The 12,446-nt window shown below is 49.5% G+C and overlaps 1 protein-coding gene across 1 annotated transcript; it reads left to right on the forward strand.

The window, feature by feature from the left end:
• The first annotated feature begins 1,397 nt into the window (after positions 1-1,397).
• On the forward strand, positions 1,398-10,587 carry LOC119846373 (glutathione S-transferase Mu 1-like). Its single transcript, XM_038379965.2, has 8 exons — positions 1,398-1,601; positions 4,818-4,893; positions 7,314-7,378; positions 7,623-7,704; positions 7,808-7,908; positions 8,604-8,699; positions 8,782-8,892; positions 10,282-10,587. Exons 1-8 carry the CDS (start codon positions 1,566-1,568, stop codon positions 10,375-10,377), a joined length of 663 nt encoding a protein of 220 aa, XP_038235893.1. The 5' UTR covers positions 1,398-1,565; the 3' UTR covers positions 10,378-10,587.
• Positions 10,588-12,446: the final 1,859 nt, after the last annotated feature.

Consider the following 12,446-nt stretch of genomic DNA (forward strand, 5'->3'; position numbering starts at 1 on the left):
TCCCCAAGAGAACTCAGTCTGGGCCCTCCTTTAGGTGCCTGCAGCAGAGCTGAGCTGTCTGGAAGCTGGGGCCCAAAGCACTGAACTGCTGCCGGGTTGCACACAGCTGTGAGAACGAGTAATGCAATGCTTGTATGTACTGGGAGCCACAGTTGTGAGCAGGGTTAGGGAGAAGTCTGGATTTGTGCAACTGCAAAGAACCCACAGGGAGTTTGTGGAGAATAGCAGAGAGGGACCCAGTCATTTCAATCAGGTGGAGGGTTTGAGGCTTATGTAAATCCTTGGCCTTTCAACTTCCAAAGCCACAGGCTTCCGCTGCTTAAGCTAAAGGAGATCTCCCTTGGCGGGCAGATGTAATAGGTCCTTTATCTTCCTTTGGGTTCAGCTACTCGAGGATACCATCACACACTTGCTCCTGTGTACACAGAGCCAGTACATTACACAGTGAGCGCCAGTGTTCATGGCAACGTCTGAGACTATATCTCCCTTGCTGAGCAACACGTGAGCTGGGAGGTCCCTGTGTTTCTTCCTCCAATCTCTAGCAAACTAGGAGTGTACACCCTTTGTTCCCCACAACGATCACACAACATGGCTCTCCCCTGTGCCTAAACACAAGGGCCAGCTACCCTGACATTAGCATAGAGAAATGGTGACCCCGGGGGGCAGAGGGTGAGGTGCTGATGGGGAGCAGCAGGGAAGAAGTGATGCTGGTGGGAGGAGGAGAAAACCTTGGGGGATGTAAATGGGGGCCTGGGCCTTTTGGAAACCCCTGCGTGGGGATGGGGAAGTATTGATTGCCTACCCAGAGTACTGTTCCTGGAGTACTGCATTGGAAGGATGCCTGCTCAGCCCAATCCCCTCTTTGCCGTGGCAGTTGATGCTCAGTGCAACCATGGCTGATGCCCGCTGGTGCCATGGGCAGTGCCCCTCTCAATTTCAGGAGCGCTTATTTTCTTCATCTTCTCGTGTTTGCAGCCCATGGTAGAGACATCTCCCTAGCTGGGAAGCAGGGGCCTGATTCTGATCATACCCTGGTGTAAATCAGGAGTAACCCCGCTGCGCCCAATTCTCTCAGTCATCCAGGTGTAAGTCAGGAGTAACTCCACTGAGCCCCATTCCCCTCTCACTCACCCAGGGGTAAATCAGGAGTAACTCCATTTAGGTCAGGGGAGCTGCCTTGGTGCTAAACTGGGTGAACAAGAGGAGACTCGGGCCCCTGGTTTTCTGGGAGGCTGAGCGCGAGCTTTGCTTCGGATTAAATCTCCGCGCAGGCCCCTCGCTTCGAGCCACATCTCCTGTGCGAGCGGCTCTAGCCATTTTCCAGCCGCTCCCTCCTCCTCTCTTTCTGCTCAGGCTCCCCCCTCGCCGGGAGCTGCTTCATTTAAAAAGGCACCGCCCCGTGTAAAACAAAACCTGGGCTAGAACGATTCGGGCGGCGCGTGCCCTTTCACCGCCCAATTCGGTTTTGCTCCGCAGCCGCGCCCCTTGCTGGGCGGGTTATAAACTCTGCCGCCGCGCTCGGGGGAGCGGTTCCCCGCTGGGTGTAGCCGCCGGAGCAGCGCAATATGCCGCTGGTTCTCGGGTACTGGGACATCCGCGGGGTGAGTCAGGCCGTGCCGCAGCCCCAGGCTCAGGGGGGTGGCGGGCTGGGGGCTGTCCAGCAACAGCTGCTGTTTTCACTTCTCCCTGCTCTGGGCAATCCTGGCCCTGACTCTCGGGGTCCTGTGTCTTGAGGCCGCTAAGCCTTGCTGCGTGGGGCCCCACCGAATTCACCGCCACCACGGACGCGTCCCCGACCGTGAAACCCGGTGCGTGTGCCTGTGCTTGCTTTTACCCTCCTCTCTGCAGGCCTCCCTGGGAGACCAGCCTTCCTCAAATCGGGGCCCTGACCCAAAAGGGAGTCGTGGTGGGATCGCAAGGTAACTTTCGGGGTTTGTGGTATGGCCACCCTTACTTCTGAGCTGCCTTCAGAGCTGGGCGGCCGGAGAGCGGCTGCTGCTGGCCGGGCACCCAGCTTTGAAGGCAGCACCCCCTGGGCCCCAGCGCAGAAGTACGGGTGGCAATACCATACTGGGCCATGCTTGCTTCTGGGCTGCTGTCCAGCTCTGAAGAAGTAGTACCACAACACCCCCCCCCCCGCACCCCGATAACCTTATGACTGCTGCCTTCCGCCCCCTACTCCTTGTTGGGTCAGGACCCCTAGACATTGTGACATTTCAAATTTAAATAGCTGAAATCATGAAATCTGCAGTTTTTAAAAATCCTAGGACTGTGAAATTGACCAAAATGGGCCATGAATTTGGTTGGGCCCTATTGATGGAGCTGATGCTCCCCCTGCTTGTTAATTATGCCCTGAAGCCCACCTGCCCCTCCTTGCAGCAAACACAACCTGCGGGCCCTGCTGCTTTCCTGCATGGCTTTCAACAGAGCCCTCTGCTATTGCAAGAGTCTCTGTAGATGAGCGCCCAGAAAAACAAAATAAGGCTGCCCCTGTGCTTTTGTCCCAGGGGGTCTCTAGGGATCTATAGGAGGCTTCAGAGCTATGGGACAGGCATTGGGGAAGTGGTCTCTGTTCACTTGCCACAGAGAAGAGCGAGGAAAGGGCAGATAGAGGGCCAAAGCACCTGACTCAAGATTGGAGGTGGGGGAGATCTCGCTCCATTATCTATTTCCCTTCCCACCCCAAGGGGACAACTGGCTGCTCAGAACAGGGATGGTCTCAAACTGTTCCAAACCACTGGAAGGCAGAAACGGCCTTACCCCTGAGCATGCCATCTCCTGCTCCCATGCACATGGTGCTGTGCGCTGTAGCCCTCTTGCCTTGCGCGGTGTCCATGTGGGAAGGACTGGATTGCAAAACTGTTACACTTGCAAGCCCTGTGTGCAGCTAGGGGTGGTGGTTTTGTGCCCAGTGCTAACCAAGCCTCCCAGCTGCTCTGCCTGTGCTTGTTTGAGCCTGCCTTGTGTTGTCAGACACCACCGGTGTGATGTTCTGCTCTGTTCAGTGTTGATGACAGTGGGCTGCATGCATGTTCCCTCTGTGTGCTGCCCCGGCCCTGCAGAGAGCTGACACAGCAGACCCCAAGAGAACCCGCAATGACCACGGACTCCAATAAGGCACCTGGCCAGGCTTATTGTCAAATAAAGCACAGTACTAGTTTCCTGTAGACTCTACAGGGCATACTAAGAATATGTGCCCCCTGACAGTGGACCGGCTCAGTCAGTGGTGGGACTCTCCACTGCCCCCTAGGCCAGACAAAGACACCGCCCCAGGGATGCATCTTATACACAGGTACAAACAAGTTGTACATAATTCCTGACATATTGAGGTGCAACCCCTCTACGTAGCAAGGTGCCACCTCTCACCTTGTACATGTTGGTTCGAACAAAACAACTCTATCCATCATAGTATCCTTTTGCCCCTGTCTTTAGGATAGGTCAGCCTGTTGCTTCTTATGTGTGTGAAATGTGCAAGTATCTGAGTGTTCCGATATCTAGTGTCCAGTACCTTTTAGGTCTGTATCTTCTTGCAGCATCAGCCCTTTCCTTGCCAGCTTCTGTGAGCAGGCCTGTCTCTAGCTCACAGCTTAACTTTATGTTAGCAAAGTCTTGACCATTACTTTAACTCATGCTTTAGGCCTCATACTGGGCCTCTGATACCAAGGGTGTTATGTTTCAGGGCTTCATCTTACTACACCTTGGTGAGGATCTCCGCGAGTTATGCAGCCTCTTTGATATTAGTGGAACTGATGTAGCGTTTCTGGGCAGCTGACACGAGTGTGGAATTGCCCGTCTCTGCGGGCAGGGTACTGCTCTGGTGGTGTTGAGTTCTAATTTAGCTCCTCTCACTGACTACATGTCCTCAGGCAGGAATGTTGGCCTCGTGCAGGGTTTTTTCCATTGTTTGAGGACCCGATTTGAGACAGCTGGGGCCTGGTCTTCAGGTGATGCCCATTGGGCACCCAAAATTAGAGATCATTCTTTAGAAACTAGATCTTAATCTGTGCCTCAGTTTTCCTATCTGTAAAGGGTGTGTGAGACTGACCTGGTTTTTGTATGGGCTAAGATGTGTCTAAGGCACTTGAGGACAAGTGCTGTAGTGACTGTCACCAGCGAGGGTACTGACAGATGAAAGAGGAGAAGTCACTGCTCCCGTTCATTGCTGCAACCACAGTGACCAGGGTCCTGAAAGACAAACCAAGGGGTGACGTGAGTTCTGCCCTCTGTGATGGGTCCTCACCTTCTGTACCCCACCCCAAAAAAAGCCTGGAAATTCAACCCCAAGAGATTCCTTTGATGAAGGTGGTGGGATGTTATAAGCTGCAGAGATCCCAGCTCAGGGAGCCAGGTCTGAGCCTGTGGGGATGGTGGACTAGATGACCTCTTGAGATCTCTTCCAACCCTAATATTCTTCTAGTCTAATTACTTTAGACCACTAAGACTCGGACTCAGGCTTGCAGGCTGCCAATGACTTTTTATCATGTCTCCTGTGGCTCTTTGCAGCACATTATTAAAACACTGATTTAATTATTAACCAATCAGGATGCTTATGCTATGTTAGCCAATAGCAGTTGATAAATTAATACTTGCACCGTCATTTTGCTGTGAGACTAATATAGTCACTAGATATTTCCTGTCATACTGTCTAAATATGAATATCTAGTACTATAATAAATGAAATAATGCATTCACACCCCTGTGGCTCTTCTGGGTAAAGTTGATGGCTAACTTGACTCCTGTACCCCTGAGGTCAGAATCTCCCTGCTCTAACACGGATACATGCAGCCTCTCACGTTGCCATGGTCTTCTCCCTGCAGCTTGCTCACTCCATCCGATTGCTGCTGGAATACACGGGCACAGCATATGAGGACAAGATGTACAGCTGTGGGGAAGGTGAGTGCTGCAGGCAGGGAGCAAAGCTAGCCCTCCCCTAGCTCAACAAGTGGAAAGCATTCAAAGGGGCCAGGAACTGCTGGTTTGTGTAGGAGTTCTGTTCCTGATTCTACAGAGGCACCCCTTTCCCTTGCCTAGGCAAAAGGCTCTAGTGAGTCTGCTGGTAGCTTTGAGGGCTTTTTGCCTGGCTGACTTGGACTAGTCCCAGCTCTGTGCTGTCTGAGTTTCCAGAGAGTAAAGGTTACTGGTCCCACAAGCAATTCTTGGCACGCCACTGAAGGAGATTCATGCTATGCATTCCAGAGGGTTATGTGCTGCAACATGCTGACTTGGTGTTTGATGGGGTAATGTTTACACTAAGGAAGTAGGAAGTGGATCCCACAGTCCTTGGCTGTTGGATTGGTATCTGACAAACCATGTAATCAGGGCTGGATTAACCAACATACCAATGAGGCCTGAGCCAGCATAGGGCTGCTAATCCTCCGATATCTAGCCTGTTATATCCTAGTGGCTAGGTCTTTAGAGAGAACTCTTGATTCATTAATTTCAGGAATGTGTCCTGTTTTACCATTCTGCTCAAACACGTGCTCCTAGCTCTCAGCAAATCCCATTGCATTGGATTCTCTCAAATCCATCTTAGTGAGCGTGCTAATAGTCCGTCTTTAAAGACTGCTAGAAAACTACCTATTGCAAGGAATGCTTTCCTGTAACAAACTCACCAGAAAGTTGCATGCTCATTAGCTTGGATTTCTAATCCTCCATCCCTGGCATGAGCTCTGGAATCTCTTGGTGCCTGAGTGCTTTCAGCATAAAGGGTATTGCTCCAGATGACCTCCCCAAATATCTTCGCTGCTCTTGTTAGGCAGTTCAGCATCTAAAAACTTGTTAACAGTGGCTTAGGTTATTACTATGATGGAGAAGCCAGCATTTTATCCTGTACCAAAGGGTTAGGTGTGTATGTTTTGACAGCCTCCTTGCATACAGCTCTAATAGCATATGTCAGCTGTAGTCCATGCTACTGCTTAGCATCTGTTGCATGCAGCTATACAATCTTAGGTTGGGATCATGTAGGATCCGGGGAAGTGAAGTTGGGTTGGTTCTCTCTTCAGGGCTGGGGCAGAATTTGGTACTGCTGACCTCCAGGGTGAACAGTGAATCTGGGTCATTCCCCCCCCCAAGTGCTCCACTGAGTGCCTGTAGTAATTTGGGGCATGTCACCCTGCAAAAAGTGTTTGTCTGGGTTGGCTAACTCTAGTTGCCTTCACTTCCTAGTTAAGGCAGTTGTTCTAATGTAAGGCAGCAAATAGACGTAAACACCAGATTCCCCTCTAGTCTTTAACATTGGTCGACAGATTGAGTTAAAACTACAACTGCAACGTCTGTCGTCACTAGGATTTTAACTTGTGGTAAGTGCACTTTCTCTTGGTGTGAAAACACCTTTTGTGTTCTCCTCATGCCCTGGCCAAATTCTAACTTGTCCCCACATTCTACCAAGCTGAAACCGCAGAGGACGACCAACTAGATGGAGAATGCCCCGCTTTGTGCCCTAATGTGTTGCATAGGGTTGTGGTGAGCTCTTGGGGCTGCCCCATCTCGCGCTAGGGGCAGTAAATGTGCATGGATGAATGCTCTTATCTGCCAAATAAAGCCCCAGTTGGCTGTGAGGTTTTGTACTCAACATTGTCCTCTAGAAACCAAGACTGCTTATTTCCTCTTATCTGGTATAGGCTCTTTTAACCTGTATTCCCAGCAGGTGTAGTTCCACACTTGTTATCCAGGCCAGAGTTTTTGGACGCACTGCAAGTTGAATTGGCTGACAGTGGACTTTGAGTTTATTGTTTACAACTCTGTCAATAACTTAACAGGGTGGACTAAAGTTAATTGGCAGCCAGTTCAAATTACAACAGGTCCTGAAACTGTGCACTTGTTCTAAAGAAAACTGCATCTGTTTTAAGGTGCAATTTTTTTAAACGGGCTTAGCTAAACTGGTGCAAAGGGCTATGTAGACCTTTTGATTTCAGTTCAGACCAGGCTTATAGTTATGCTAAAATGAAATACACCTGACTTAAAACAAAGTAAAGGGGATCCACACAGCTTTTTGCACCAGTTTAACCTACACCAGGTTAGAAATTTCACCTTAATTTAAACCAAAGCAGCCTTCTTGTGTAGACATGGCTACTTGATGGCTGAGGGAGAGTTGGCCTGGAAGGATTCAGGCTCAGGCCTTCTTTGATTTAGGACCTGACTTTCAGGAGTGCTGAGCCCCTGGTATGCTCTCCGCCTTCAGTGAGCTGATGTTGCTCATCACCATGGAGAATCTGCACCACAAGTGTGTGGCATGCTGCCCTAAGATGCCAGGGGAAGGAATTGGGTGGTTATTTTGGCAGTGGCCTGTGATCTACCCTCTGTTCTCCTTCCAGCTCCAGACTATGACAAAAGCCATTGGATTAATGAGAAGGAGAAGCTGGGACTGGATTTCCCAAATGTATGTAGAATTGCTCTGGGTGGGTGGGCAGGCAGGCCCTTCCTTGGGGTGTGGTGGATTTGGGGGTTTCACTGATTCAGATGGATTCTGGGTGGGGACCAACGCTAGGGTATCGGTGGGGTTCTTGTGCAGCTGTAGCAGGGAGGTGATGAAGAGTCAGGGAGTGTGTCCAGATGGGGGAGTGTGGGAGCTGGAGAAGTGGGAAGAGATTGCTTACTAACCCTGCCTCTGACTGCCCTTCCAGCTGCCCTACCTTATTGATGGCAAGAACAAGCTTACGCAGAGCAATGCCATCCTCCGGTATATTGCCCGCAAGCACAAGTTGTGTGAGTATCTGTGGGGGAGGTCTGGACCTCACTAATGATCAAGGGGCTGGGATTTGGCTGGGTAGCTGCCAGTGAGCACTCTGACATTTGTTCTGTCTTGCAGGTGGCGAGACAGAGGAGGAGATGCTGCGAGTGGACATGCTGGAGAACCAGGCCATGGATTTCCGTATGAGCCTCGTAATGATCTGCTACAATCCCGACTTTGTGAGTTCATCCATGCTGTCCTGGGGGGCTGCAATAAGACTCTGTTGATGCCACGACAAATCCCACTCCAGCACAGTGCTATTGGCACCACAGGATTTTCCTTATTAGATTGGGTCCATTTAGCTGCTGTTCTGTTTCTGGTCCAATACTTAATCCTTCAGGGGCAGGTGAATAAGAGTCTCTGTCACTTGCATAATGCTGTACCTGGGGGAGTCCTTCCTGGCCGTCACAGGTGACCTGCCCTGAAGCATGATGCTGCTCACCCTTGGGGTACGTCTACACTAGCCGTCGGATCGGCAGGTCAAGCTATCGGGGGTCTATTTATCTTGTCTAGTTTAGACATGATAGATCAATCCCTGATCGGTCTGCCATCAACTCTACTTCCGCTCTCGCCGTGGTGGAGTATAGGAGTCGATGGGGGAGCGGCAGCAGTCAACCCCACGCCGTGAGGACATGAGGGAAGTCGACTTAAGATGCGTCAAGTTCAGCTACGCTATTCTCATAGCTGAAGTTGCGTATCTTAGGTCAATCTCCCCCCCCCCCCGTGTAGACCAGGCCTTGGATTCCTATTATGACAATGGGAAACTCTAGGTGCCCTTCCCACTAGAAGAATTTACTGTACATTGGGTGAGCACAGGGTTGCCTTGGTCTAATCCACAGCTGTCTCTGAAATCTTTCCCTCTTCCTCTCTGCAGGAGAAACTGAAGCCTGGCTACTTGGAGCAGTTGCCTGGGAAGCTGAAGCTGTTCTCCCAGTTCCTGGGGAAGAGGAAGTGGTTTGCTGGGGAGAAGGTACATGGTGGGGGTGTGATTGGGGGAGGGCATGGGAACAAACTCCTACTGCCCTATATCACCTCTGTCTCTCTGTCTCCAGATCACTTTTGTTGACTTTCTCATGTACGACGTCCTGGACCAGAACCGCATGCTTGAGCCCAAGTGCCTGGATCAGTTCCAAAACCTGAAGCATTTTCTTGACCGCTTTGAGGTGAGGTTTGCCCCGACTCCTGTAACACAGTACCCTGGTTACCCAGGGATAGCCCAGCTTGCTGTGGGGGCATGGGGCTGTGACCCATTCCACTTGATGTAACCAGTTTCTCCATTCCAGCTGCAAACATTAACTCCTTTGCCTGTTGCTAGAAGCTTGGGAGGCCAAGTTCTCTGCAAAGCGTTTATTCTCTAACAGATACAGCAGCAGCCGGAGCTATCGCTAACAAGTACTTGTTAGTGATTCCGGTGGTAATGGAAATCTCTGCCCTATTGGTGCCAGAGAGGGGCAGTCTGACAACTCTGGAGAGAGTGAAGTCCCCTTTGCTCTGTAGCCACATGGGTTTCTCCCCCTCCCCAGTGCCATATAGATGTGCTTCAGCCCCGACTCTGAGGCCTTCCTCTGAGAGAAAGGGAGTCTCTCTCCTTGGCCATGTATCTGATGGGCTCTCTGCTGGCCTCTGAGGACTGGCTACCCCCTTCTCTAATGGAGAGGTAGCCACTTGGTGCCCTGCTTGCTTGGTGATCTTGGCAGACACTCTTCAGGTGGCACTGGCAAGCTGGGATGGGACACTCCTATCCTCTGAGCTCTCCTAAGAAATGTCTTTTTGGGATTCCCGAAGCGCACTCGCTCCTGTTCTGCTTAGCCCTTGCTCTGTAGGTTGTTGATCATGAGCTGCTATAGAAATGGCTGAAGTGGCAGGCGCTGGCTCCAAGTGGAAATAGGTGCTGGGACAGAAAGGAAGCAAAGTCCATACCTGCCATTAGTAGTTTGCTATATTATCCCTGCCTGACTTCAGCCATAGCTTTGGTGAAGCAAGAGAGAGTCCTCGTATGTGGATCAGGAGCAATGGGCGAGTCTCCAGCCTGCTAAGGTACAAGGCAGTATCTGGGAGCTATGGATTCCTAACTTTGGCCTGGCCAGAGCAGAGAGCAGCATTGTGGCTTCTCTAACCTGTGGCAGGAGGCAACAGTCCCTAAAAGGTTATCTTAAAATGGACGATGTGCTCTGGCCACTCCTGCCCTGGTGACTGTAGGGAGGAAGTACAGGAGCCAACTTTGCACTGAGGGGATCACCACTCTTCAGTGCTGGGGGAAACCCTAGCTAGTTGGGGGTGTGGTCACTCTTTGAGCAGCACAAAGGGAGTAGGGCAGAAAATGTCCCACCATGCCATCAGGTATAACTGGTTCCTCAGGGGCTTGCTTGACAACACTGATCAGACTCCTCACCCGGGGGCATAGGGGACCTCCTTTGGTGTGGCCCAGAAAAGGCTCAGGCTTCATGTTCATGTTTCAGGGGGTTGAGGCTGTGTTGTGAGGTGGTCTGGGAAGCAGACTGTGTGTCTCCCCTCTGCTCAGGGCTCTTCCTCTGCTTTCTCCTCCCCGCCAGGCCCTGGAGAAGATTGCAGTCTATATGAGCTCTAGCCGCTTCATGAAGACTCCCATCAACAACAGGATGGCCAAATGGAGCAACCAGAAGAAGTAGATCTGTGTGGAGGGGAGGGGCTGGAGAGGAATAATCCAGAGCCCCCACTTGCAGTTTGTGTATGGACTCCCTCAGATCGGATGTTGAGGGGGTGAATGGTTGACTCCGTTAAGTGGCAGCTTTAGTGAATTGCTCTCAGTGGAACCATCACTAAACGTGTGTAGTAACCCTACTCTGAAATGACCAGCCAATAAATGTTTAGTAATTGCACAATGGCTCCCTCTTGCTGAATTGCCGTAGCCTCCCTGGGAGGAAACCAGCCTCTTCCCAGTGTCTGTTCAGTTAACACAGCTGGGAATAGCCATGTACCCAGCACCCCATCACGTCTCCTAAGGACAGTAAGACCAAATCCTGCCTTGGCGCTTACGCCTCTGCAGTTATCAGTGGAGTGGCACAGGTGGAACATGACCCTGTTTCCCCCAACCCCTGCTCATGGGGGAGTTGTGCTAGTGATGCACTTCCCTGGGTGGCCAGGGTGAACTTTAGGCTGAGGGTTGTCTGAACCAAACTAACAGCCCGAGACTCATTCGGTGCCAGTCCCTGTTGCTTAGTGGATTTAGAGGCTGCTGTTACTGTAGATCCTCTCCAAGGGAAGAGGCTCTGGCCTATTTCCTATTTCATCCTTGTTGGTGCTTAAAAGCCTTGTCTCCTGGCAACCAACCACTTTCCTGCAGTGCCCGACCCTGATGTCCCTGGCCTTAGAGGTTATGTGGGGGAGTGATGCTGCAGGCTGGGTTGCCATGGCTCTGGCAACTCAAGGACCGGCATCATCTGAACTTGTAGGGGAGGTTTCCTGTGCCCTATCAGTTCCTCTGCAGATGCTTAATGCTATTTAAACTAGGTAGTTTTAGTAAACTGGGGATTTGGGAAAGTCCAGCTGTTGGTGAAAGACTTAATGCTACATCAGTAAACAGGTTGTCAAGGCCCCAGTGATCTAGATCTGCTTTAGTGTTCTGGAAGAAGGGAAGCTATGTCTAGCCTGGATATAGATGGACTGGTCTAGAAACAGGGTGGATTTGATTTAAATCACTAGTCAGGAAGACTTGATTTAATCATGGTTTTCTACATAAAAGTGCATTCTTGTTGGTGGTTATAACCTTCATACATATTCTTCTACAATCCGAGTTGTGGTTCCATTTTTAGAAGATACACACTATACAATTTTTAAACAGTTACTTATTTTGAAAACTTTTCAGATTAGTTTTTTACAGCTATACTGGATCAGAAAATGAACAATTGTTTGGTGGTTTCCTTTACCAAAGGTAATTGAAGCAGATAGTTCACCTCCCCATGATTTCATAAATATCTTCAATTCAACAAGTTAATTATTAATATATGGAGGATTTTCTTGCCATGCTGTATTAGGAGGAGAACATCACCAGACAGACATTTAAATTGTTTTATTTAGCTAAAACAACATTAAGTATTCTGGATTTTTTTTCTTCAACAGCAGACATAATTTAACAAAACAAGCATAAGTCCCTTGCTTCTCACATTTATCTCCAGACTTCTTCTCCTTGTCCAGATCTATTCTGCCCCCCAAAAATCTTCTATTCATTGAACTTTTTGAAACTTTGCACCTTTTAGAGAGAGGTAAGGGACTGACTCTTTGTACACACATTTGCAGAGGGACAATAGAGTTGAGGTCTGTTATTTCTCACCTTTCTATTTATTTAAAAACATTTTTGCTATTAAAAAGCAAGTTACCTCTGGAGACACAAATCCACAGTTTGAGAACTGCAAAACTAAGCATCTCTGATGGTATCTTCTAGACTGAGCACTGAGTCCCATTGAATAGATAAATGATTTAGGTTAATCTTTCTATACAGAAGCATAAAATTGAGTCCCTAATCCATGAACTATTGTAACTCATTTACAAAACTTTTCTTAAACATTACATGAATATATTCTCATACTATAGAATTAGAATTTATAATCCCTATTCCATGATGAGATATGAGCTCTAATGTATCTTAGTTTTAACTATCTTGAGATAAGGTTTTTTCCCCAAAAGAGCATTTTATCAAAAAAAAAAAAGCTGATTTAAATCAAGTTTTTTTTTGTTTTTG

Source organism: Dermochelys coriacea, chromosome 21 (genome assembly GCF_009764565.3).
Source record: "Dermochelys coriacea isolate rDerCor1 chromosome 21, rDerCor1.pri.v4, whole genome shotgun sequence".
Lineage (NCBI taxonomy): Eukaryota > Metazoa > Chordata > Testudines > Dermochelyidae > Dermochelys > Dermochelys coriacea.

What these genes read in the sequence shown, in the direction of transcription:
- LOC119846373 (XM_038379965.2), top strand. Translation starts at nt 1,566, where the DNA reads ATGCCGCTGGTTCTCGGGTACTGGGACATCCGCGGG. An exon ending in GATGTACAGCTGTGGGGAAG is followed by an intron (nt 4,894 to 7,313) that starts GTGAGTGCTGCA and finishes TTCTCCTTCCAG; the next exon opens with CTCCAGACTATGACAAAAGC. An exon ending in AGTGGTTTGCTGGGGAGAAG is followed by an intron (nt 8,700 to 8,781) that starts GTACATGGTGGG and finishes CTCTGTCTCCAG; the next exon opens with ATCACTTTTGTTGACTTTCT.